This window comes from Talpa occidentalis, unplaced genomic scaffold (genome assembly GCF_014898055.3).
Source record: "Talpa occidentalis isolate TD23 unplaced genomic scaffold, MPIMG_talOcc4v2.1 talOcc4.12, whole genome shotgun sequence".
Classification (NCBI taxonomy): domain Eukaryota; kingdom Metazoa; phylum Chordata; class Mammalia; order Eulipotyphla; family Talpidae; genus Talpa; species Talpa occidentalis.
In genome coordinates this window covers 10290399-10316439 of record NW_023601212.1, presented here as the reverse complement: position 1 = coordinate 10316439, position 26041 = coordinate 10290399, and the positions used below count along the sequence as shown (strand labels likewise).

Sequence of the window (26041 nt, the reverse complement as noted above, 5' to 3'; positions counted from 1 at the left end):
CCCAAAGGGAGTGTCTCCTCTCCTCACCCCTGCCCAGGAGTCCATCCCACAGGTAAGGCGGGGCGGGCACACCCTCAGGAGGCCCCAGTTTGAATCCTGGACCTGCCACTTCGTTCCTTTGTAACCTCAGAAACTGATTTTGCCACTCAGCGCCCCAATTTCTCTTCTTTTTATGAGGAAGATAAAACTGCCCGCCACAGAGGGATGTTTTTGTCAAGCGGCAGTAACGCAGGGGAAGCATCGCCCCGGGCAGGGGTGGGGAGGGAGAGACTTGGAGCCAGGCCCACGAGGGCGGGAATCCCTCCTCCTTCCCTTGCTCGCTGTACACGTGGGACAAATCACTGCCTGTTCTCTGTGCCTCGATTTCCTCCACTGCATTAAGGGAGTCAGAATACACCTACTGCAGAGGGCGATTAGGAGGGTTAGTGAGCTGGGTGAGGCCTGCGGCAGGCTACAGGCTCCCAGGCGCATTGGGTCTCAGATGCTGCGGGTTGTAAAGGGCTCCAGTCTTTTGCATGAATTAAAAAAATCACTGGTCCAACCACTATGGGGAGCTGTGTGGAGAGTCCTCAACCTGCTAAAGATGGAGCTTCCATATGATCCAGCAATTCCACTCCTAGGTATTTACCCGGAGAACACAGAAACATCAATTCCAAAGAACACCTGCATCCCTATGGTTATAGCAGCACTGTTTACAATAGCTAAGCTTTGGAAACAGCCCAAATGCCCAAAAATAGATGACTGGATCAAGAAGATGTGGCACATATACACCATGGAATATTACTCAGCAATCAAAAAAGAGAAACTCATGCAATTTGCAGCAACATGGATGGAGCTGGAAGGGATCATGCTCAGCGAAATAAGCCAGAAAAAAAAAAGAAAAATACCAGATGGTCTCACTCATAGCAGGAATTTAGAAAACCTAAATAAGGGACCAGGAAAAAGACTAATTATAATAAAGTAAAAATCAAAATCAACAAGCAACTATAAACCAGAGTCACACTACAGGGTGGGGGGGAGGGAGCAGGATCAAAACAAGGGGGGTGGGAATTGTATGGGGACTATAACCAAGATGAAAAGGCATGCATTGTGCAAAAATGATGTAAAAATATATATAATTAAAAAATAATAAATTAGTTAAAATTTTTTTTAAAAATAAAAAAAAATCGAGGCCCCTAAAATTAGAAGACTGCGCTCCAGTGATTGTAAGAACCATTCTAAATGTCAGAGATGTTAAAACATAAAAAAATGTGCCATTTTAGAATTGATGAAATGTGGTAACTGCTGGTGCTAACAAAAACAGCTAGTAAAAGTCTTACTGTGTGCTAGAATTGGACTAAGCGCCCAACAGGTAGCTCACTAAAGCCTCATAACCACCTTGGGAAGGGACGCTGTTAGTATTTTCCAGAGAGGAATGCTGAGGCACAGAGAAACTGAGTCACTGGCCCAAGGTCACACAGCTGCTAACTGCTGGAGTAAGGATTTGAACCCAGGTCAGTGGGCTCCAGAGGCAACACTGCCAACTTCCACCAATATGATGCAGTGGGGTCTCAAAAAGGGAAGGGGATGCCAGCCCAGTGAAACCCTAATCTCCCAAGGTTGGGGACATGGTTTGTCTGCTGTCTCCTCAACAGCCCAGGGCTGCACCCAGCTGTCAAAGCCCAGGGCTTGAAGAATGAACTACCGATTGGTTTGGAGGTGGTTCCCATCTCCAGCCTGGGCAACCATCCCTGAGGTCCCCAAAATGAAAACAAGAAAGGTGTTTCTACTCACCAGAGATGAACAGACAGGTCCTGAGGGGGGCCCTGGGGACAGAGACAAGGCCCAGACTTAGGGCAAATAGCCCAACTTGGCAACAGACTGGAAGTCGCACCACTCACTCACTCACTCACTCATTCTCTCACTCCACCACCACTCGGGAGTGTCTACTGTGACAGGCACCATCTTCCTGGGAATACAGCCCAAGACCTGGTGGGAGAGACTGCCCATTATCACATAAGTCAGGGGATGCCTTGCCAGCTGTTTTTGCATGCCCTTCAAGCTAAGAATGGTTTTTTACAATGTTAATGGTTGACAAAAAGCAAAAGAAGTAGCATATTTCCTGGCATGTGAGGATTCCATGAAATTCACATGTCAGGGCCCATATGTTCAGCTCTGTTAGAACATAGTAATTTATGGCTCATCTACGGCTGCTTTGGCAGGGGACGTCTACACTTCTATGGCAGGGTTGAGTAGTCCACAAGGGATGGTCTGATCCTGGAGGCTCAAAACATTTACTCTGTGTTTATTTACAGAAAAAGTTTGCCAATCACTGATGGAAATAAATGGGCAAGTGCTTGCTTCTAAAACTTCACACCCATTAGGGTGGCTGCTGAAGAAAGGAAGCGAAAGAGGGCAGGGAGGGACAGAAGGAAGGACAAGGATGGACAGACAGACAAGGGGAAAGAAGGAAGGGGGGGTAAGGAAAGAAGGAAATGAAAATCACAAGTGTGGGCCAAGGGATGGAGAAACTGGAGCCCATTGGAATGTAAAATGGTGTAGTCGCTGCGAAGAACAAATGGAAGTTCCTCAAAAATTTAAAAATAGTGTCACCACATGACCTACAAGTCCACTTCTGATTGTGTACCCAGAAGCATGGAAAACAGGAACCCACAGAGACATTTGCACACCAATGTCCATGACAGCATTGTTCACAAAAGCAAGAGGTGGAAGCAACCCCAAGAGCCCATCCACAAGTGATGGATCAACAAAACGGGGTCCATCCACACCAGGAACGTTACTCAGCCTTGCAGGGAAGGAAATCCCGACACATTCTACAACGCCCTTGAGAACATGGTGCTCAGAGAAATAAACCAAGCACAGGAAGACAAAGACTATATGATTTCACGCATAAGAGGTCCCTAGAGGAGTCAAATCCATAGACAGACAGTAGAGAGGGGGGTGCTGGTGCTGGAGGGGGGAGGGTGGGGTTAGTGTTTAATGAGGACAGTTTCAGTTTCGAAAGATGAAAGTCTTGGAGTTGGATGGTGGTGAAGACTGCGCCACGTACTTACTGCCACTGTCTACTCACACAGTAGTTGAAAGGGTCAACTTCATGTTAACATATTTTAGCATAATTTTAAATAATAATAAAAAGAATATGAAAAACCACTACCTCTATCTAGTTCCAAAGCATTGCTCTAAAGAAAGCCAATGCCCATTGCCTGTAAAGGAGTTAATCCCAATCCCCCCACATCCAGCACCTGAACACCACCAATTTGCACCAATATGGATTTACCTACTTTAGATAGTTCATATAAATGGAATTATTGCAAAAGGGACACAATACCACTGCAGCATACACTTTAAAATAGTTCATTCTGTGTTGGGCAAATTTCTCCTCAATTCTTTAAAGGAAGAAAAAATGAAATGTTCTATGTACAGTGATAAGGAAGTATCCCAGGATGTATTCAGCATGGGGGGCAGGGCAGAGCCAAGCTGCAAGATAGTGATTAAACCTTATAAATAAACTGCGAGGGAAATGAGAACCTATATTTGCACCCACTTGTATTTTCATTAAAAAACTCCAGACAGACAAAGAAAAAACGTGAATAAAGTAATCTTGTAGGGTGGGTGGTACTGGGAGCATGGGGCCTGGAATGGAAAGGCAAAGTGTCATTTTTTCTCTCTTTTCTCAGAGCCTTCATTGTCATGAGAGAGGAGGAAGCTAGCGTGGGTATAGGGGAAGGCAGAAGTTGGGGAAATGTCCAGATCGTGGCTTCTGAATGCCACATCCCACAGAGAGGAGCAGAGCTCTTTGGAGAAATGGTTGATTCCAAGATGGGGGCAGGGACGGACCAGAGACAGCTGGTGTGGTACTGGAAAATAAGGACGAGCTCCAATAATGATGAGGACATGTCAAAAGAACAGAAGAGTTGACCCGAAGGACCTCCTGCTGGCCAAGGCTGAGACAATTAAAAGACTCCAAAAGCATTTCCTGAGAGACAGAGGCCAACTAATTGATTAATCAATAGATAGAGAGGATACATAGAGACACACATATACAGGATGCTAGATACAAAGATGATCATTAGACACATGGTGATTGATTGATTGATTGATATATCAATACACAGATGAGTGATATAAAAACACAGAGATACATAGCTGACTGATAGATGCACAGATATACACAGATGAGGACACAGATGATCATTAGATACAATGATCATTGATTGACTGACACATATATGATTGATTGATAGGTATATATAAATAGACACAGATGCATAGAAGATAGTTAGATATAGAGATACATAGATGATTGTTAGGTAAATATATAGAAGACTGATTAACAGGTGGATACATACATAGACAATTGATAGATACATAGCTGATCAATACATAGATATACAGGTGATCATTAGCACATGATTGATAGATACATAAATATCAGATACATGGATGCTAGGTAGATGCCTAGTTAAGTAGGTATATTCACACCTACATACACATACATAGATTACAAGAAATGACTCTTCCTTTCTAATGTTTCTATAGAACATTAGCTAATAAATTTGGAAGGAATGATGGAGTGGAAACTCACTATATAACCCCATAGTCTAGGGAGCTCCAGACCACACAAAAAAAAATCTGTAAAAGATGTTTTTTAAGAAAATTACAAAGTTTAAATGCAGACTATGGATTAAATAATAGCATGATGTCAACAGAACCATCAGCATGCTAGGATTGTGTGAGAGAAGGTTTTCAGAAAGTATGTAGGGGTATAGGGGAAATATGTCTGTAGACTGACTTTCAAATATTTCACGATTAGTAAATAATAAAAATTTTAAATAAAGGTTGCAGAGAAAGAGGTCAAACAGGACATGTCAATAACCAGTGAATCAGGGCTAAATGAGTGCATTATTCTCACTTCTCTGGCAGTCTGATATGATATAAAATTAAAGTGACAAAAATAGAGGGGGGTTTCCCTCTTCAGGCTCTGGTGTGGGTTATGACAGAGAGCGAAGGAACAGCTGAAGCTGGGGGAGAGTCGAGAAGATTGGAAGTCATCATAGTAAGTGAGGGAATTGGTGAGTGGACCACATGCAAAGAACAAGAGGTTGGGCAGAGAAGGTTTTTAGGAAGGATGTAGGAATGAAGGGGAAATATGTCCATAAACAGACTTTTCAATGTTTTTAAAAATATCTGGTGGGCGAAGAGGTATGGCTGGGCATGACAACCCAGGACTCTAATCAGCGCCTGTGAAGGAAGTTGGAGACTAGCCAGCCTTCTGAAACCCTGCTCCTCCCTGTATGAGGGAGAAGACCTTCCTACGAGAATAAAGGGGGAAAAGACTTAAGGGACTCACATGCACGTAGGGCTTGACCCTGTTACAGGGAAACCAGCCAATTTCATTGGTAGATGTATTCCTGCCCTAAAATGGCGGGAGGGAAAGACATGAACAGAGAGGTTACCATATACCCACATAAGTGTGCATCTTTCTACCCAGTGGCTACTCCAGCTGTCCTTCCATCTCTCTTTGACCTAAATGGCCCAGAAAGGTACAACCAATATCAATTTCCTGGGAAAATGGTCAGCCCAAGAAATCCCTGTCTAAACCACCCTCTCCAGCATATCCTCCAGAGCAGTCTTCCCTTGCAGGAATTCAGTGGGTCCATGGCCCCTCTTCCCAAGGTCACCAACACCTACAACCCCATACTTAGGTCCTTCTTCATCACTCCCAGGGCCCCAGCCTGTACCTCCCACCAGCTCTGCTCGGCCTCAGCCTTGGTGAGCTCCACAATGTCTCCATGGCTGAGTCGCAGAAAAGGTCCAAGGGCTCCTGGTGGTGGAGGAAGCCCATAGTATTCCTGACACACCTCCATTTTGGGAAGGCCTGGAGAGGAGGAAAGGTAGTGGTATGATGTGATTAGTAGTCATGGATTTCCAAACCTGAGTCTCACCACCCACCAGGATGCCCCAAATTTTAAAAACTGACAATATTAAGTGATGACAAGGACATGGAACAACTGGAACTCTCCTACACTTTTGGTGGGGATCCACTTTGGAAAACCATTTGGCAGTACCTATAATACTAAAAATCAATAAATTTCTACTGTGTGATTCAGCAATTCCTCTTTAGTATATAGTCATACATCTTTTAATGACATTTTGGTCAACATGTGTGAGAGTTGGTCCCAGTAGGCTCTAGCATATAGCCTAAGTATGTAGTAGGTTATACCATGTAGGTTTGTGTAGTTACACTCTATCATGTTAGTATGACTAAATCACCTAAAGATGCATTTCTCAGACCACATCCCCATCATTAAGTGACACACGTCTGTACTCCCAAGAGAAATGAGAATACATGCTCACCAAAAGTAATAGCCTAGAATGCTCACAGCAAATTGATTCATGATTGCCAAAAACTGGTAAAGAACCAAATGTCGTCAATAAGATGGATGAACAGATCATGATATAAATACACTATGGAATACTACACAGCAATGAAAAAGAGCAAATGTACTGGTACAGGCAACCACATCAATGAATCTCAAAAACATGTACAATAAGCAAAGTCAGAAGTAGAAGTACATGCTGCCTGATTTCATTTTTATGAAGTTCAAGGACAGGCAAAACAAATTCAAAAGGATAGAGGTCAGATAACAGTTCCCTCTGGGAGTTTGGTGTGTACCAACTAGCAGAGAACATGACCAGCCGTGCTGTCCAATAAAACTCTCTGTGATGACAGAAATACTAAATAATCAGTATTGTTTCATATGGTAGCCATTAGCAAGAGGTGGCCACAGAACACTTGAAATGTGGCTAGTGTGACTGACTCCATGGATTTTTAAGGGTATTTAATTTTAATTAATTTAATTAATGTATATCAGACAGTGAAATTCCAAAGTAATGGAAATATTGTATACTTTGATCTGAGTGTTGGTTACATGGGCAGAAATTCACTGAGCCATCCACTTAAGATTTATTCACTTTAAACAAACAACCCAATCAATGAATGGGCAGAAGATCTGAACAGAGTTCACCAAAGGAGGTATCTATAAGGTCAACAGATATAATGGGAAATGTTCAACTTTTAATAAAGGAGATGCCACCAAAACAGTGAGGTATCAGCTTACACTATGAAAATGGCACATATTAAAAAGACCCCCAACAAAAAAATGCTGGAAAGGATACAGAGAGAGAGCGATGGTCTTAATACATTGGTGGTGGGTTCCTAGGACTGGCGTAAGTGCTTTAGAAGCAGGCCATTATGTGGTCATTCATATAATTGTTCAGATCTGTCCCTAGGCCAGCACCACTGAAGCAAATACCTGATTTCTTCCTGCCCCACACAGCGATCCTGACTCACCCAGCTCATTCTTCTTTTTGTCCTGTGCCCTGCGATGTAGCTTGTCCTGGAGAGAGAGACCGAGCAATCAGTCATGGCTACCCATTCTCTGGCCTTTCTCAGTCCCTGTCTGAGCACCCAGTAAAGGACTATGCCCAATGCTGGGGTCTCCTGGGTCCTCTTCGCCTTACTCCCTATGGTTTTTCATGCACAGAAAGAAGCACGGAGGTCTTACCTTCTTCAGAGTCCCTGCAAAATCTGTGGGAGGGAAAAGGAAATAGTCAGGACGGGAAATCCCCCATACAGAACCAAGTCCGCCTCCCACCTCTCTCTCACTTGTACCTTGCCCAGGTCGGCCACACGGGGGAACCCTCCCCAGACACTCCTTGTGTGCAGGTGCCTTGCACCGATGACAACGGTAGCCCTGATAGAAAGTGCCTCTGGGATGCAGGGAGAGATAAAGAAAGTCAATGATTTTGAACAGACACGTCATTTTGCCAAGAATGTGATGGGTCCAGTTGGGTTCTTTTTTAGGGCAGGAAAGACACGGAGAGCCCGCCCACAACTCTCAATTCAAGGGATTGGCAACTGGAGGAGGCACTCTAAAGTTGACCAAGCCCAGGAACCAGGCCCATCCTCCCAGACTCCCACCTCAGCAGCATCTGGCAAGCCTTGCAGGATGCGGTCTCCTCGAAGGAAAACATCTGGAAGTCATGTCCATTGGCAGCGGCATTCTCGGGGTAAATGTTGGAGCTGGGGAAGGAAGATAATTCAGGCAATGAGATACAAGCTGCAACTCGGATGTATCAGGACATCTTTCCTTTTCATGGCTGAGTACTATTCCGTCGTATGGATATATTCTATTGTGTTTATCCATCCACCTGTCCACTGATGGACATTTGGGTAGCTGCCATCTTTTGGCTATTGTAAATAGTGCAGTTACAAGTATTGGTGAAGACAGAAAGATTAGTAGTTACCTGGTCCCGGGAGGCAGGAAATGGTGGGTGAGTACTAACAGGGGGTAGAGTCTCCTTTGGAGACAGAAATACATTAGACCTAGAGGTGGTGGTTGCACAACACTGTGAATGAACTAAATGTCACTGAGTCATGCACTTTAAAATGGCTCTATTTTTTGTTATGTGAAAAAAGAAAAAGAAAGACAAAGAAAAAGGAGGGAAAGAAAGGGGGCGGAAAAGAGGGTGCGGTAGGAAGGAATCCCAGGCAAGCACCTGAACCTTGCACAGAACCTGGATTCCGGGGACTGCAGCCAGCCTAAGCCTGCCCTTCCATTTCCCAGGGGAGGAAGCTAAGGTTCAGAATGGCCCCACAAAATGGCAAGGCAGAGGTGAGACTAGAGCAGAGAATTGCCTCCCGGTCCCTGCACCCCCGTGATAGCCCTCTGAGGCTGGAAAGATGGAGGAAAGGACTCACAGGGCCATCTCGAACTGCTCCATCCACTTCTTCTTCAGTTCTCGCGTCTTAAAGAAGAGTTCATAGCCGTGGGGGCCTTGGTCCTCAATCAGGAGAAACATGTGCGTCCACTACAGGGAAGCAGGGTTCAGAATGAAGCTCCCCACCCTGCAGAGGGCAGGAGCACACACCCACTCACCCCTGCTCTCCTGAGGGGTAGGGCCAATATCAGCCTCTCTGCTCCCAGGAGAACCAAGCACCGGTAGCCCTGTAAAGGAACTCCCAGCACAGCCAATTACGTAGACATGCTAATTACAGATCACATGTGGGCCTCCCTGGTGGCGCAAGAGGTTAAGACTGCACTGTGAAGCAATCCGCAGCCTCTGCAGCGCGAGTTCGATCCCCGGCCTGCCAGGGAGCAACCCACATGGCGCAGCAGACCTCTCCTGACTCACCCGCTGCTCCTGCCTGTTCTGTTCCCCACTCTGTCTCTGGTGGATCCTCTCACCCCCCCGACCCCAGGCACCTCTGGCCTGTACCCCAGCTCTTGTATACATAGATAGATAGATAGATAGATAGATAGATAGATAGATAGATAGATAAAAATCACACATTTGTACACACAGTCATATCACTCACACACACACGGGCATTGCAAAGGCCAAGTACACTGGGACTCCTAGAGCTGGATCGGGGCTCCCCAATAATGGGGCCCCCAATTCTGGCCTCCGAGTCGCACCTTCTTGTTGTCGCGATCTCCAGAAGAGTCATCTCGAACTTGGAAGGTGTGCAGGCTCACGAAGTCCTTGAGTTCATAGGAGTCTCCTCTGCGCTTACAGATGAGCAGAGCCTTGTCCAGCAGGAAGGCGTACCTGGAAGCAGCTGGGTCAGGGGCTCCTGTCTGGACCCTCCCAACCATCTCCACTGGCTCTCTGAGGGATCCCCTCCACCCCCGGCCCAGCGCCGCTGTCCATCTGGGGCCACTTTCCTCCTCTGCGCCCACCTGACGACGCTCACCTGTTCATGCCGCCCTCACCTGGCACACGGCCACGCTGGTGCTGCCCTGCCAATCTAGCTGGTCTCCCGCGCTCTCCGGGTGACCCCGCCCACCTGCCTATCTGCAAATTCAGCTCAAGTCCTGCGCAGGCAGCACCCTCCCCGTGTGGCTCGCCCCCCTGGCCATCCAGGAACTTGCCCCGCCCCTGCCCCGCTCACTGGCAGCCCCACGCCGGCTCCGCTCACCTGTCCATCTTGGAGCGCCGCTCCACCGAGGTAATCTTGAGCTCCCCGTCGATCTTGGGCCGGCCGTAGGTGGCCAGAGACTGGCCCTGTGCAAAAGGCAGGGAGTCTGGCAAGAGGCCACCAAGAAGAGGCAGAGATGCCCTCCCTAGTGGCCACAGCCCTGGCGGTCCCCGGTGCTCCCCCTCACCAGGTTCTCGATGGACAGCTGGAAGTTGGTGATCTGCCTCAGCGTCTCATTGTCCCGCTTGACCTCATTCACGCACTGCGCCAGATCCTGAAGGTGGGGCAGGGGTGAGCCGGGCCCCCCACCCCGCCTGGCCCTGGATGGGGGGTCAGCGCCCACCAGGGGCGGGCCAGAAGGCTGACAGAAAGTGTCCACGGCATGTCAGGGTCGTTAAGGGGTTGCCGCAAATAACTTATTTGTCACATGGGCTTGTCACCATGTGGCGGGGAGGTTTCCACGGGTGATGGTGTGGGGATGGCACCACCCGACTCTGCCTTGAATGTGTCCATGCCCACTCCCTGCCCCGCTCACCCTCATGGCATCCAGAGCCAGCCGCAAGTTCTCCTTCTCTCCGGGGTCTTGTGTGTGTTTCACCAGCTCCTACAAGGCCAAGGGAACAGACATAATCTGGGTTTGCCTTCCTCCGAGGGGCGGGGTGTGTTTCTTCCAAACAAGCCTGGCCCAGTGGCTCCCCCTTACTTACCCAGCTGTCCCTGGAAGCTGGGGCATGGCCTGAATGATCCCTCCCAGCCCTCACTCCTATGGCACAAGGAGGTAGCTATGCCAAGCCCATACTTAGGGGACCCCCTCTTGCACACCTGGAGAAGGAGGTGATACTTGAGCACCCGCTGCATTGGCACCATCAGCAGGTCCCGCAAGGTGAACCTCCCATTGTTTGCTCGCTGAGAACATTCCTGTGGGATCAGAGGAAGCAGGAGCAAGATGAAGGGGAGGCAAGTATGGGTTGTTCTAGAACCTGAAGCACTGTATCTCTCCAGGGAAATAGGAAGGAAGAATGCTGTGGGGTGAAGGGCAGTTTAAGACCCAACTGGAAGGCTGCCCAGGATGGAAGCCCAGGATCTGCCAGCTGAGCAGGCTGGAGAGGGGAGAGGGGCAGATATGGAGGGCCCCACTGCGGAGGCAGAAAAGGCTAGACACACACACACACACACACACACACACACAGTTTCTTATCATGCCTGCCATGTCTTTGCTTCCACTAGACACAGGGCTGCAGGCTGGGACTTGGTCCAGGCCTGGGGCTCAGTCTGGGATCTGAGTTTGGCTGAGATCAGTGCTCAGTATGAAGTTGGAGCTCAGCCCAGACTTCAGGCTCAACCCGGGGCTGAGGTTCAGTTTGGAGTTAGAGTTCAGTTCAGGGTCAGGACCTCAGCCTGGCATCGGGGGTCAGCCCGGAACTGAGGTCTAGCTGGGGTCAGGGCTCAGTTCTCTGGCCCATCCTGACATACTCCATTTCCCTGATATGGCTGCCTAGCACCTCCTTCCCACCCAAACTTTCAGGAGGAGACCCCTAGCTGGGCGGTAGCACAATGTGGCAACTCTGCTCCAGCTCAGTCTCCTCTCTGCTATCCCAGGGACCGGGAAAGAATGGGTGAACCCAGTTCCTACTTCCAGCTTCATTTTCACATCCTCCCGGAGTGTGGACACCTCGTCCAGGTGCCTGCTGGCCGACTCCACCTGGCTGCAGTAGCGGCCATAGATAAGGAACCTGCAGGAAGAGCACAGATAACGGCAGTGGGCACCAAGTTCAGGCAGTTCTGAGTGTTAGTCCAGGCCTAGCCTCTTCCCAGCTGGATGATGCCGAGCCTTAGGCCTCCTGCCTATTGAAGGACATAACCACCAACTCCCACGAGGGGTGATTACAGTGTTACTGAGGTATGCACAAGGTGCTCAGCCCAGCACATGGTATATCATCTCTTCTCAGTATTCATCTAGTTAACAAACACTTATTAAGAACTTACTGTGTGTAAGGCCCTGTGCTGAGCACTGTAGGCATCAATTTATTCAGTCCTCACCTCCTAGGAGGCATGTTCCTATGCCACCCTGATTTTGTAGATGTGGAAGCAGAAGCACAGAGAGATTGAACAACTTCCCAGAGCCACACAGCTCACAAAAGGCAGAGCAGGGAACTGAACCAGAGATGGGCAGTTCATGAGCAAAGGAAGAAACGCTCCTCTGTGTGGTGATCTCTGAAGGCACATCTCCCAGAAGCGCAGCCTGGGCAGGGCAGGGCAGGGAGACATCCAGGACTCTGGGCTGGTCAGCTGGGTCTCACCTCTCCTTGTATTTGATGAAGACTTGGTAGAGGGTGGGTGCAGCAGGCGTGGCCAGGGCTTCCTTCATCTCCCTTATGAAGTGGGTATGCACGTTAAGCAGGTCCTACTCAGAGAGAGGGGTATGGGTAGGGCCAAGCCTGGGGCTCAGGAAGCCAGGCAGAAGGGTATTACTCCCACTCTTTGTTGCTCCACTCCCACCCGCAATGCTCCAGGGACAGCTGGGGTCAGCAGATTATCCCTGCTAGACAGAGGCCTGGGAGGGCTGGGATCAGCTGGCTCACCTCGACATTGATAAAGATGTTCTCAATGTCTTGAGTATTGAGGAACCGCTGCAAGGGCTTCATGAAGTGCTACAAGGAGGGGAGAAGGATGAAGGACGGTGAGGTCCCTTCCTCCAGTTCAGTCCAGAGAGACAGAGACAAGGTAACAGAGATGGAAAGAGGCAACAGAAACAGGGGATGGGAGAGAAAGACAGAGACAAGGAAACAATGACAGAGACAAGGAAACAATGACAGAGACAGATACAAAGAGATGAAGACTGTTCACACAAGAACTTGCCCACAAATGTTCACAGCAGAATTACTCATAGTAACCAAAGAATTGGGAACAACCCAAATACCCATCAGGAGAAGAATGACAAGCAACACGCAGCTCATCCATACAGTGAAATATTACTCTGCCATGAAAAGGGAATGCCAGGCACACATAAAAGGAGACGAACCTTGAAAATACGATGTTTTGGAAGGGAAGCCAGACACAAAGGCTATTAATATGAAATATCCAAAATAGGTAAATTCATAGAAACAGGGATAGCACATCCAGTAGTTTTGCTGTAAATTTTATGCCATGTAGCTATTAGCTCTAAAGCAATTTTTATAAAAGAGAAAAGAATAACTGTTTAACAATTTGGTTTCATTTCTCCACTGACAAATTAATCAACCATCTTTTTTTAAATTTATTTAACCTAGTTATCTGTTTGGTTTCACTTCCCCATTGAGAAGAAACCAACTCTTTGCAAAGTGATAGATTATCATTTTCCAGTATAGCAGCGTGTGATCTGCCTTTACACACTCTGATTTCACACGTACTATACATTTGATCACCAAATATTACCCGCCAAAATGTGTAATATTATAAACAAACAAAAAGCTTATAAGCCACGTGCATAGGTACATCCCCCCCAAATTGCCATAAATATACATTTTTAAATGTACCCAAGTATTTTGTATTTGTATTTTTAATGTATTCATTTTTCAAGTTTCGTGACACCTTTCAAATGTCCCTCTTTTCTTTTTCATTCTTTTCTCTTTCACAGCAAACTTGCTACACAACAAGTAGTTACATGGCAAATATGTTTGTGGTATAACTACCTTGAACTGAAAGTAGTTTAGTGGTTTCCAGTGTCTAAGGGGACAGGGGCTGAGGGGCTGTGGTTATGGGATTCTCCGGAGGATGATGAAAATGTTCAAAAACATTTTCAGTAGTGACTATTGCACAGCCTTGTAAATGTACCAAAACCCAGTGAATTGTATGCTTTAAATGGGTGATTGCATGGGGGGAAAAGGCATGGTGAAAAAAATAGAAAGTCGGGAGATACCCAGGCAAAAAGAGATGGAGGAACAAGACAGAGACCGGGTAAAAGATGGAGAAAACCAGAGCTAAAGGGAAAGAAAGCGAGCCAAAGCTGGGGGCCGGGAGCGCCTAGAGTCACGTGGGCTGGACGGCGCCCCTCGGTGGGCCCAGCTCCCACACATGCGCCTAGCAGGGCTGGCCCGCGCCTGGCACCTGTTGGATGGAGCTCAGCGTGTCCGTGTACTTCTCCTCTGTCTGCTGGATCTCTCGTAGGCAGCAGTACCGCTTGTCATTCTCTGTCATCTTGGGCTGAGAGCGGGGGCGAGAAGCCAGTGTTGGGGGCGCCAATCTGCCCACACCCTATGCCCATCCAAGCCACGCACCCTGCCCCACGCACCGGCATGGGCATAGGCTCCGAGCGCATGAGGTCCTCGTAGATCTCGTCGCCCTCAGCCTCCTCGTTCTCCACGCAGTCATACAGGTCTTCATCCTCTTCCACCGTGTCGCTGGGGGATGTGCAGTCAGGGGGGTGTGCAATCAGGGGGGTGTGCAGTCTGGCGCTGCCACCAGAGCCCCCAGGCAGGGACCCCTCACCTCCTCCCAGATCAAGGTGTGTCGGGCAGACACCAGGGCAGAACTAAGTACCCTCACACCTCCTGGGCAGGCCTGGTTCCCTCAGACCCTAGGGCAAGGCCTTGCCCCACCGGGATCCCCAGGGCAGGGCCATGTCTCCCTCAGACCTCACAGCAAGGTCGCCGTCCCAGACACTCACTCAATCTGGTCAGACAGGCCGCTGTAGATGTCATCGTCACTCATACTCTCCTCCTCCGTGGGGAAGGGCCTGAAGGAGCCAGGAAGATGTGAGCAGAGGGTGGGGGGCAGGCAGGGAGGGGGCTTCCAGCAGAAGGATTGGGGCCAAGTAGGCCCAAGGCTGCCAGCTCATAGGGTTACTTACATGATTCCCTTGTTCTGGGCAATCGGGGTCCAGGACAGGGCAGACAGGGTGTAGATGACCTGGAACAAAAGCCCTGGCTGCTATGCGCCCCTGCACACCTGCTCGCCAGAACACAGCCTCGACTCCACGCACCTGAACTAGACCTTGAGGTGAGACCCCATGCTCAGGAGCCTAATTCAGGATTGCCCTCACTTTCTCATCCCCTGTGCCAGCTTTTCCGTGTTCCCTTCCCTGAACACCCCCCACTTGATCCCATTGTTCAATTTATTAATCCTCATAACCACTCGAAGAGGATGAAGGACATTATTCCCAAGCTACAGATTAGGGAACTAGAGCTCAGAGAGGCACAGCCACATATCTAAGGTCACACAGCAAGTGTCAAGGCAGGGGTACCAACCCGGTGACCCAGGTCTCAAGCTCAGCTCTTTAAGCACTTGGGATACAGTTTGGTCTGGCTCATCACTCATTGCCCAGGGTGGATATTCATTCAAATCCAATCAACCCAGCTCACCTTCCCAAAGTCCTGCACATCGAAAAGGTCAAAGACCTCAAAAAGCTCACTCCGCTTAAGGCCAAACTTCTCACAGCAGGTAGATAAGAAGGTGCGGATGTTCTTAAGGCACAGGAACTGTGGGGAGAGAGCGAGAGGAGGGTGGAGGCAACATAAAAGGACAGGGGAAGCGCTGAACCCCAGGCAGCCTGACTTGAGGACTGTCACAGAAGGGGAAAGAGAGAGCATCGACCCTCTCAGTAAGCCACAGCCTCTATGATAAAGATCAAGCTGTACCTGAAGTCGATTCTACCCTGAACCTTTTTTTTTACTGAGTTAAAATTCATATAACATAAAGGTAATCATTTAAATTGATAACAAAATGTGTTAAACAGCCACATGTCACTTAACAATGGGACATGTTCTGCGAAAAGCATCCTTACACGATTTCATTGTTATGTAAGTGTCACACAGTGTGTTGCACAAATCTAGATGGTACAGCCACAGCATACGTAGGATGGGTGGTGGACCGCTGTCTTATACCCCGGTCAAGTCCTTCCCTGGCCAAAGTCATCACATAATGCTTGACTGCACATGCAATGGAATATGATCAGCCACAGAAAGCAATGAAATGCTGTTTCCTGGGCCTCCCCGGTGGCGCAACACATTGAGCACTGCGCTGTGAAGCTGTCCGCAGCCTCTGCAGTGTGGGTTTGATTGCCGGCTGGCCAGAGAGCAACCCACACGGCGAAACAGACCTCTCCTGTCTCGCCCGCTGCTCCCCTCTGCAGTGTCTTCGGTCAGTCTGCCTGTTCTGCGCGCCCCGCTCTGTCTCTGGTGAATTCTCTCACCCTCCCGCACCCTGACTGTGCCCCAGTTCCTGTATAAATAAATAAATCTTAAAAAAATGCTGTTTCCTGCGTGAACCTTGATGACATTAGGCTCAATGAAAGAAGTCAGTAACAAAACACCACTTATGATATAATTCCATTCATTAAAAAGACTAGAATGGGCAAATCCTTAGACAGAAGGTAGATTAGTGATTGCCAGGAGCTAGTGGGAGAAGAAATGCTTATAGGTAAGGGAGACCTTTTTGGGGTGAAGAAAATATTCTGGACTTAGATAGTGGTAATGGTTGTACAACTTTGTGAATGTATTAAAAACCAATGAATTGTTCACTTTAAAATAGTGAATTTTATGGGTATGTGAATTATAGCTCAAATTTTTAAAAATGTATTTTCCAGAGCCTTTCACTCATATTTATCCAGTCTAATCTCCTGTGGACACCTGAGTCAGGTCCCATCCCTCCTCTGTCCACAGCCCTCCAGGACTGTCACATCTCTTGGATAAAAGTTCAACATCTCTGAAGCAAGCAGACCCCTGCAGAATGGCCTCTCTTTTCTCCTGCCACATTCATTCTGCTCCAGCCACTTGGGCCTCCTTGTTGTTCCTCCAATATGGGGCAGGCACAATCCTGTCCCAGGGCCTTTGCACTGGCTGCTTCCTCTTCTTGCAATGAACTTTTCCCTGTGTTGTGGACTGATTGTGCCCTTCTCCCCCACCCCCACCCTAACACACACAAACAAAATTCACGTTGAAATCCTAATTCCCAAGACCTCAGCATGTGACTATATTTGGAGATGGGGGCCTTTAAACAGGTAATCAAAGTAAAATGAGGTCATTAATATGGGCACTAATCCACTCTGACTTATGTCCCTATAAGAAAAGACTCAGACACACCCAGTAAGGAAACCTTGTGAGGATACAGGGAGAAGATGCTCAACCCTATTTTAAATTGCAGCACCTACTCTGCATTTTCTTTTTCTTTCTTTTTTTTCTTTTCTTATTACTCTGCATTTTCTATTCTCCCTAAAGTTACTTCAATTGTTTACTGTCCATCTCCCCCCAATAAAATGTCCATTTTAGGAGGGTGAGACCATTATTTTTTCCCAGGTGAATGTCCAGCATCCAGTGCTTATCATCAGTAAAATCCAGATAAATATTTGTTAATGGATGGATGGATGGCAGTGGAGCCTAGAAAGCTCCATTTTACAATAACAAGCTCTCCAGGTGGTTCCTGTATATGTGCCAACCCCTGCTTTGTGATTCTACAATAACAGTGTCTGCATTTCTCAGATGCCTACAACACATGATCGGGCACTCCGATTTATTCCATTGTCATGACAGCCCATGAGGTGTTTTTTTTTGTGTGTTTTTTTTTTGTTTTTGCTTTTTGTGGGACCGTCACCAGTGGCCGGGGAACGAACCGGCGCTGCAGAGGTTGTGGGCAGCCTCGCAGCCCAGCGCTCAACTGCTGTGCCACCAGGAGAGGCCCAGCCCATGAGTTTTTAATGTGCATTTTACCTACCAAGAAGTAGGCTCAGAGAAGCAAGGAAGCTTCCCAAGATAATTATTAACAGGAAGAGTAAGTCAATGAAGAGCTGAGATTTAACTCCTGGATGATGTGAATCTAGAGCCAACTTTCGTGACCATAACTTCAATGGATTGCTTTGCACAAACCCCCATGCACTCAGTTCCCAGCGCTGGCTCTCTATTATTTTTAATTTATATATATTTTTTAAACAAAAAATTTTATGTACTTACAGTGATGATTTGATATCAATATTCATAGTGACAAGAGTACTATAGTCACATTCATTAACATGTCATCTCCTCAGATAGTTGCCATGCTTTTGTGTTTGATGAGTTCATCTGAAATCTACTCTTTTGTGTATTTCCATTGTTCAGTACAGTATTATTAAGGATAGTCTTCATGCCTATATATTAGATCTCTAGACTGATTCATCCTATGTAACTGCAGCTTTGTACCCTTTGATCAATATCTCCCCTGATAAACACTCTTCTGCCCTCTACATACATGTATAGATATGGCATTCTTGCAAGATGAGTATGATTATTATCTTCATTTTACAGATAAGGAAATTGAGGCAGGAACAGAAAGAGCCAGGATGTGACTCAGGCAGCTTAACTTCAAGCCTTGTGCCACAGCTACTAGCTCAATCAATTCACTGCATGGTGTTCATTGTGTCTTTGTATCTCACACCACCAATTTCAGGTTCTATCTTTTTCTCAATTACTGCCACATGCAGATTATATACAGAACATGGAATTTAACATAAATGAATATATTTCAGAAGAGAATTTTGTGGCCTATTATCAAAGGAAACTAGGACCATTTGCAATGAACAGATGCAAGTGTAAAATAATAGGATGCAAATAGTGCTATTAGTCTAGCTGGATTGTGTTGCCTGCCAAAGTCTTGTTTTTTCTGTCAAAAAGAGATTAGCAATGGTAGTGATGCATAAAAGACACAGTAGCAATTCAACACCCATTCCTGATAAAAGAGTAGGGGATACAAATCTCCTGGCAAAGTTAGAATGGAAAGCAACTTCTGTAACCTGATAAAGAGTGTCTTGCAAAATCCTTGACATTCAGATGGCCTACAGACATATGAAAAAAATGTTCCCCGTCACTTATTATAAAAGAAATACAAATTAAAACCACCTTGAGAAAGCACTTCACCCCTGTGAGAATGGCCCATATAAAAAAGAATGGAATTAGCAAATGTCTGGCAAAGTTGTGGTGAAAAAGAAACTCTCATCCACTGTTGGTGGGAATACAAGTTGGTACAGACCCTGTGGAACACAGATTAGAGATGTCTCAAGAAAATAAAACTGGAAATTCCATATGACCCAGCAATATCTCTATTAGGTATTTGTCCAAATGACATGAAAACTTGAATACAAAAAGATTTATCTACATCTACATATATAGCAACACTGTTCACAGTTACCAAATCCTGGAACCAACCCAAGTGGCCTTCAACAGAGAAATTGTGGAGTATATACTCAATGAAATATTACACCGCTCTGAAGACAGATGAAATGGTGGATTTGGGTGAAAATAGATGGACCTCGACATGATTAGGTTGAGCAAAATCAGTCAAAAATAAAAGACAGCTCAAGGAGGGTTTCACTCATCTGTGGAATATAAATACCAAAAAAATTTATATACAAAGAATAGAAGGAATAATACTTGAAATCCGCAAAAAGAAAATGGTCACCAGAGAAAATAGGAGAAATCGGGGAAAGAATAAAGAAGGGAAGCAGATGGGATATGGGCAAGGATGGTTTGGTGGGGCTGGGTGGGGAGAACTGAGCCTTTGTTTTAAATAAAAAGCAAAATATTGTACCCTAATAGTGAAGTGCTGGAAATATTCTCTTTGAAATCAGAAGGAAGGCAAGGATGCCCACTATTGCGACTTCTGTTCAATGCTGTATTGAAGATCTTAGTCTGCACTTCCAAGCAAGATGAAGGAATGGAAGAAGAGAAAGAAATTCAGTGGTCATTTCTACAGATGATACAGTTGCCACCATAGAAAGCCCAAATGAATATACGATATATGAAAAGAATTAGTAAAATAATTTAGCTATGAGGCTGAATATAAAGTCAATATACAAAGTCAACTGTGTGTTGGTACATCACCAATACTCAATCAGAAAAGGGTTTTTTTTTTCCAAAAAAGATAACATTTGTGAAATCCTAGAATAAACACAACTACCCCATGCTGATAGAAATCAGATTGGTGGTTACTTCTGGGGTAGAGAGGGTGGTGGAGATTGACTCAGAAAGGCCACAAGCGATGGAAATATTCTATGTTTTGATAAGGGTGTGGGTTGCCCAAGTACACACATTTGCTAGAACCTGTTGAATGGTAAACTGAAGAATTGAGCATTTCACTGTGTGAAAATTGGACTTGGTTTTTTTTTTTTTATTTGTGTTCATTAAATATAACATCTTCTTTATACCATATTATCTTCTTATTTATTTTGGTTTTTTTATAAGATTTTTTATTTATTTATACAAGAACGGGGTACAGGCCAGATGCGAAGGAGGGTAAGAGGATTCACCTGAAACAGAGCCAGGAACAGAACAGGCAGACTGACGAAATACACTGCTGAGGGGAGCAGCGGGCGAGACAGGAGAGGTCTGCTGCACCATGTGGGATTCTCGGTGGCCGTTGGGGACAGAACCCGCGCTGCAGAGGCTGCAGACAGCTTCACAGTGCAGCACTCAACTGCCTGCTCCACCAGGGAGGCCCCTTATTTATTTTTATCTAAACTCACCATGATCCTTTTCTTGTGTTAAGTTCATGCCTATTTCCTGATCAATAATATCTCAAGAAGTGTATTTCCATGAAAGACTTAGCCTTCTCTTTGTACATACTTAACCACCACCAATGTCATCCCACTCCACTTTAAGTAGTGAGCATACAAATGCACCTAATTGTCTAAGGACAATTTTAGTTGTCAAGAAACTGAAAGGCAAGACCATAATGGCACTATAATACCAGATAGGGTGGTTACTACTCATCTGGTCTTTCCTCCAATGCTTACTGTGCCCTGAACTGGGCACTAGAGACAAAATTGTGATCCAGATAGACATGCTCCCTGCATCATGGACTTCATAGAATCTCATGGAGATACATCATAGAATCTTCATAGACCACAGAATCTTATGGAGAAGATAGGAAATTAAACAGATTCATTTAATAATATAGTCATTATATTTTTTCTTCTATCACTCAACTAATATTCAAGCTTTACATTCAACCTCTTTATTTTTTAATCACTTTCCAGCTTTCTAAAATTTCATTTTCTTAACTTCAATTTAAAAAGGATGCCATTTATCATAGCCTAAGAAATGTAAAACCAAATTAAAAAAAAAAACCAATTCTGGTAAGATCTAATAAATCTAACAAAAGGAAGTGGCACTCCTTTACGGAGAAAATTTTAAAAATTTATTGAAAGAAATGAAAAATCTAAACAGAGTGAAATAGATACTTATCCTTAACAATAAAGACTTAATGTTTTCAAAATCCCTTTCCAAAATTGAGGTATAGATTCAATGCCATTCAATTAAAGTCTCAAAATGTTTTTTCACTGAACTTGACCCATGAATCCTAAAATTTATATGGGAAAACACAGAGCCATGAATAGCCAAGACAAACCAATAGAAGAAAAATAAAGTGGGAGTATTAGTTCCACCAGATATCAAGACATATCATAAACCTATACTAATAAGACTAGAGAGATGGTAGCATGGGATTGCAGTAGTTACGTCCAAGATGACCTCTTATGGTCCAGAGACCCCTGTATGTATGCCTTTCTTGTCATCCCCCCAACAATATTGGCCTTGCGTGACAAAGAGAGTGTGGTAGAAATAACAATACGTGCGTTTTCAAGAATAACTATGAGAAAGAAAATATCGAAATCAACAAACAACTATGAACCAGAGACACTCTATGGGGGGTGAGGGGCAGGGAAAGGAGGGCTTGGGGTCAAAATATGAGGGTTGTAATTGTATGGGGAATATAAAAATAAAATTTAAATTAAAAGAAACCCATTAAAAAAAAAAAAAGAAATGATATGCGAAGATATGCAAATCGATATGCAAAGATGGCTAAAAATCAGGAAAATTTGGTAATGTAATGTACCATATTGGCATGTTAAAAGAAAAAAGCATTTTAAAAAATAAAATAAAAAAATAACAATATGTGCATTTTCAAGGCTAGGCGACTAAAGGCATTACAGCTTCTGGTTTGGGATCCTGCCTAGCTCACCTGCGGCCATGTTTGCCACTCAGCAGTCTTGAAGAGAGGGCCTAGGCTCCGTGTGATGAGCCATCTGTAAAGTGGACCCTCCGGTCCCAGCCAACCCTTCAGATATTGCAGCCCAGCCAACCTCTTACTGTAACCTCATGAGAAACCGCAAAAGAGAACAGTCCAGCCACGCCATTTCAAAACTCTCTATCCACATAAGTCACAAGAATAATAAATGGCTTTCTGGAGATAATTCTTTACTTAGCAATAGATAAGTAATACAGAGGTAAAGACAAACTATAATAAAGAACCCAGAAATAAACCACACATATATGAAAATGTGTTCTATGACTGAACAGGTATTGCAGATGCATGGAAAAAGAGGTATTTATAATCGTGTGTGGTCCAACTGGTTATCAATAAGTGCAAAAAGAAAAAAGCCAAGTAAATTCCTACCTGATACCCTACTCAAAACACTTCCAGATGAATTAAAGACTTAAATGCCAGGGCCTCCCCGGTGGCGCAGCGGTTGAGCGCTGGGTTGCGAAGCTGCCCGCGGCCTCTGTGGCGCCGGTTCGATCCCCGGTTGCTCCCCGGCCACCGGAGGAGGGTCCCACATGGCGCACAGACCTCTCCTGCCGCCCGCTGCTCCCCTCAGCAGTGTACTTCGGTCCTTCTGCCTGCTCTGCTCCCCGCTCTGGCTCTGGTGAATTCTCTCACCCTCCCGCGCTTCTGACTGTACCCAGTGCATGTATAAACAAAACAAAAAAAAACAAAACAAACCAGCAAACAAATAAATAAAAAAAAAGCATGCCTCTATAAAAAAAAAAAAAAAAAAAAAGACTTAAATGCCAAATGGAAGACGTTTAGAAGACAATTTAGGAGAACAAATATCTGTATGGCCTCAGAATCATGAGTGATTCTGAAACAATATACAAAAAACCCAAATTATAAAGGGAGAGATGTGGCTAAAATAACAAAAATAAAGTTCTGCTCATCAAAAAACCATCATGAAAACAGTGAAAAGACAAGACACAAGGTGAAAGTGGATATTTGCTGTGTATTAGTATATATTTGCTATATAATATATATTGAAGCATCCCTGATGCTTCAATAAGAAAAAAACAGGTGATTCAGTGCAAAAATTGCATGAACAGGTGTTTCACCGCAGAGGAATTACAAATGCCCTAAAATCCACGAAGAGACAGTCAATCTCAGTAGTTATCAAAGAAATGTGAATTTCACTCACTTGTGGAATATAAAAAGCAAAGCAAATGAACAAACAACAGAAAACACACCTTTAGATTCTGACAGTGGAAGAAAAGAAGGTAGGAGAGGGAGGAATTTGATGGTGGTGGGTGGTAACTAAACCTTTGGTAGTGTGCGTGTGGAGTAGCATTCATTTGAAAAATTGTGACGCTGTCCTCTTAAAACTTATACAGTGTTGTAAACCAATATTGCCTCAAAAATAAAAGAATTTCTAGAGAAAATAAATAACCTAGAACACTCAAGAAATTATCTGTCTAGCAGGTGACATCAAAATATTTGAACATTGAAAATAAATATGAAAAATGTAAAATAAAACGCAAGATACTATTTCCCACCCACCAGATATGTACATTTTTTTCAAGTTGGGCAAATATCAAGTGTTGGCAAAGGATGTAGGGTCCCAGAAACTCTTATACACTACCACCTGGAATGTGAATTCATTTCAAAACTTTTGAGAAACAGTTTGGCGTTATCGCTCCTTTGACCCCAAAACTCCTAGGTTTAAATAATAAAAAAAAAACTTGCATCTGCACCAAGAGACATGAACAAGAACACCCAGAGAGAGAATGTGTGTAAGAATCCCGTGGTAAGTGACTCTCATGCCGATCCACACTTCCTGATGTTCCTGGCCTTGAGTCATTCCCTTCAGCTGAATGTGAACAAGACCATGACTTGCTTTTAGTGAACGGAATAAGACAGAAAAGACAGCGTGAGACTCAAGGACTAGTGATGCATATCTAACTATCTATCTCTTTCTCTCACCCCCAACCACCCAGCCACCACCACTCTGGGTAAAGTCACGTTACAAGAAGCTCTACAGAGAGAGCCACACAGCAAGGAACTGAGATCTTTTGCCAAAAGTCATGTGAATAAGTCATCTTGAAAGATAATTTTCCATCCCCAAACTTCGGATATTGGGAGCCCAAACCACCATCTTGGCAGAACCTCATGAGCGACCCTGAATCAAAACCAGCCAACTAAGTTGTCCTCAGATTCTTCATCCCTAGAAACTGTACAGGACAATCAACATCTGTTTGCTCCTAAGTCTTGGGGTAATTTTTTACACTGTAATCACTGCTATTACTGGTAACTACCCAAATAGCCATCAAGAGCAGAATGAATAAATAAATAGGGTGATTTCACACAGCTGAATACAGCACTCCAAAAGGATCAGCCACACACACACACATTCATACAGATTTCTAAAACATAATGTTGATTAAAACAGCAATTTGCTATACATATTATAATCCCATTTATATTAAGTATAGAAATGGACAGATTCGGCAGTGCAATGGTTAGGGATACACATTTAGCAAAACTACAAGGAATATCAAGAAAATTATTGCCTGCAGGTTCAGGAGAGTGGCTTCCACTGGGGAACAGGGGAGGAGGAAGAAGAGGGAGGGTCTAAAACTATGTTTTCCAAACTGGATCATGACCCATTAGTAGGTCATGATATCAGCTTATTGGATCCCACTAGCATGGAATAAATTTGTGTTTCTGATATCAAAATGGCAGGAATGGATCCATAAAACTTTTCATGTGCTCTTGTGACAGTGGATTGGGAAGTAATGTAAAAAATATTACTTCTTACTATGACTAGGGTCAGAAGACCTTGAGAAATACTGCTTCAAAGATTCCCAAGAAGTGGTAATGTTCTAATTCTTACCATGAGTGATGGGTACAGTTTTCATTTATTATTCTTTATGGGCTTCATATACGCTTTACACGCCCTTGGGAATATATGATATATTTCACCTGAGGAAAAATATATAAGGCAAAAAATAGAAGTAGACTGAGACACTCCATGATGAAACTAGAAGGACTGAAAGGACATCAGATAATGATATTATCAGCGTGTGTCCTTTGTGGTGTATTTGTGGTCTATCTAAAACCATCTCAGGTGGTACCTGTGAAACTCTTGTCATACGGTGAAATTACATACATTACACTCACATTTATTCTTTGTATATTACAGTTATGTTACAGTCGTTTGGGGGTGTTCTTATGATCAAAATTGTGCATCATATTAAGGTTGGATCTCTATTTCAGTTTGGGTCCTGGAAGCAGCCCTGAGAGGAGAATTGGGGTAGGGTCCAAGCAGTTTAACTAAAATGTGATCCTAAAAAGTACTCATAGAGCAGCGAGGAAGTGGGAAGAGAAAATGTGGATACAGAAGGTGTTGATTAGGACCTGCTGGAATAAACAGGGACTCAACTGCTGTTGATCTCTGGGAGGTGGGATAGATAGTGCCCCAGAATTTTCCAATCTAAGAAATGGAATGTTGAGGTATTTATCCATCAACCCTCATCCATCACTGACTCTCATTTCCTTCCAACCTGACATATCCGGCAGACCGAGCATTTTTCTGTAGCTAGAAAACATTTTCAGAGACACACAGGGAACCAACTAAAAATGTTCTGGGGGTGATTCTAGAGTGGGCTGAGGTTTGTGAATGGGGCACCCAAAGCATATGCTAGAGCCTTGAACAACACTCCTTTATCACCAGCACCCTCCAACGCCAGAACTTCATACTGTGTTCACCACCAAAATGCCTCTCAAACGCCTGGAGAAACTGAGATTTCAGAAAGAGTCAAAGTGAGGAATTCAAGATCAGGAAAAACTTCCTAGAGGGGTTAGAACAGGACAGCAGGCATTGAAGGTGGGAGGAGGTCAAACACTTTTCTCTCATCAGTAAATTCACTCCTCACCAGGGTCATAGCACTTCCGGTGTGAATGTTGCTGAGTTCCAGATGAGAGAGACAGAGAGAGAGAGAGAGAGAGACTAGAAGTAGAATGTATTCAAGGCTACAAAGCAAAACGGGTTATCTCTTGTCACATTCT

General features: G+C 44.9%; 1 protein-coding gene across 1 annotated transcript in view; it reads right to left on the bottom strand.

Moving 5' to 3' along the window:
* The window catches only part of VAV1 (vav guanine nucleotide exchange factor 1), a 52725-nt gene that overhangs the window by 8235 nt on the left and 18449 nt on the right, over positions 1-26041 (bottom strand). The window contains exons 2-22 of the mRNA XM_037505219.2: positions 15325-15441; positions 14814-14872; positions 14631-14699; positions 14256-14364; positions 14072-14167; positions 12568-12636; positions 12286-12389; positions 11619-11718; positions 10808-10903; positions 10521-10589; positions 10173-10259; positions 9986-10071; positions 9483-9615; positions 8765-8874; positions 7985-8086; positions 7676-7773; positions 7569-7591; positions 7355-7400; positions 5742-5878; positions 5351-5416; positions 1774-1805 (exon numbers count right to left, since the gene is read on the bottom strand). Coding sequence (XP_037361116.1) covers positions 1774-1805; positions 5351-5416; positions 5742-5878; positions 7355-7400; positions 7569-7591; positions 7676-7773; positions 7985-8086; positions 8765-8874; positions 9483-9615; positions 9986-10071; positions 10173-10259; positions 10521-10589; positions 10808-10903; positions 11619-11718; positions 12286-12389; positions 12568-12636; positions 14072-14167; positions 14256-14364; positions 14631-14699; positions 14814-14872; positions 15325-15441 — 1808 coding nt within the window. The remainder of the gene's footprint in view (positions 1-1773; positions 1806-5350; positions 5417-5741; positions 5879-7354; positions 7401-7568; positions 7592-7675; positions 7774-7984; positions 8087-8764; positions 8875-9482; positions 9616-9985; positions 10072-10172; positions 10260-10520; positions 10590-10807; positions 10904-11618; positions 11719-12285; positions 12390-12567; positions 12637-14071; positions 14168-14255; positions 14365-14630; positions 14700-14813; positions 14873-15324; positions 15442-26041) is intronic.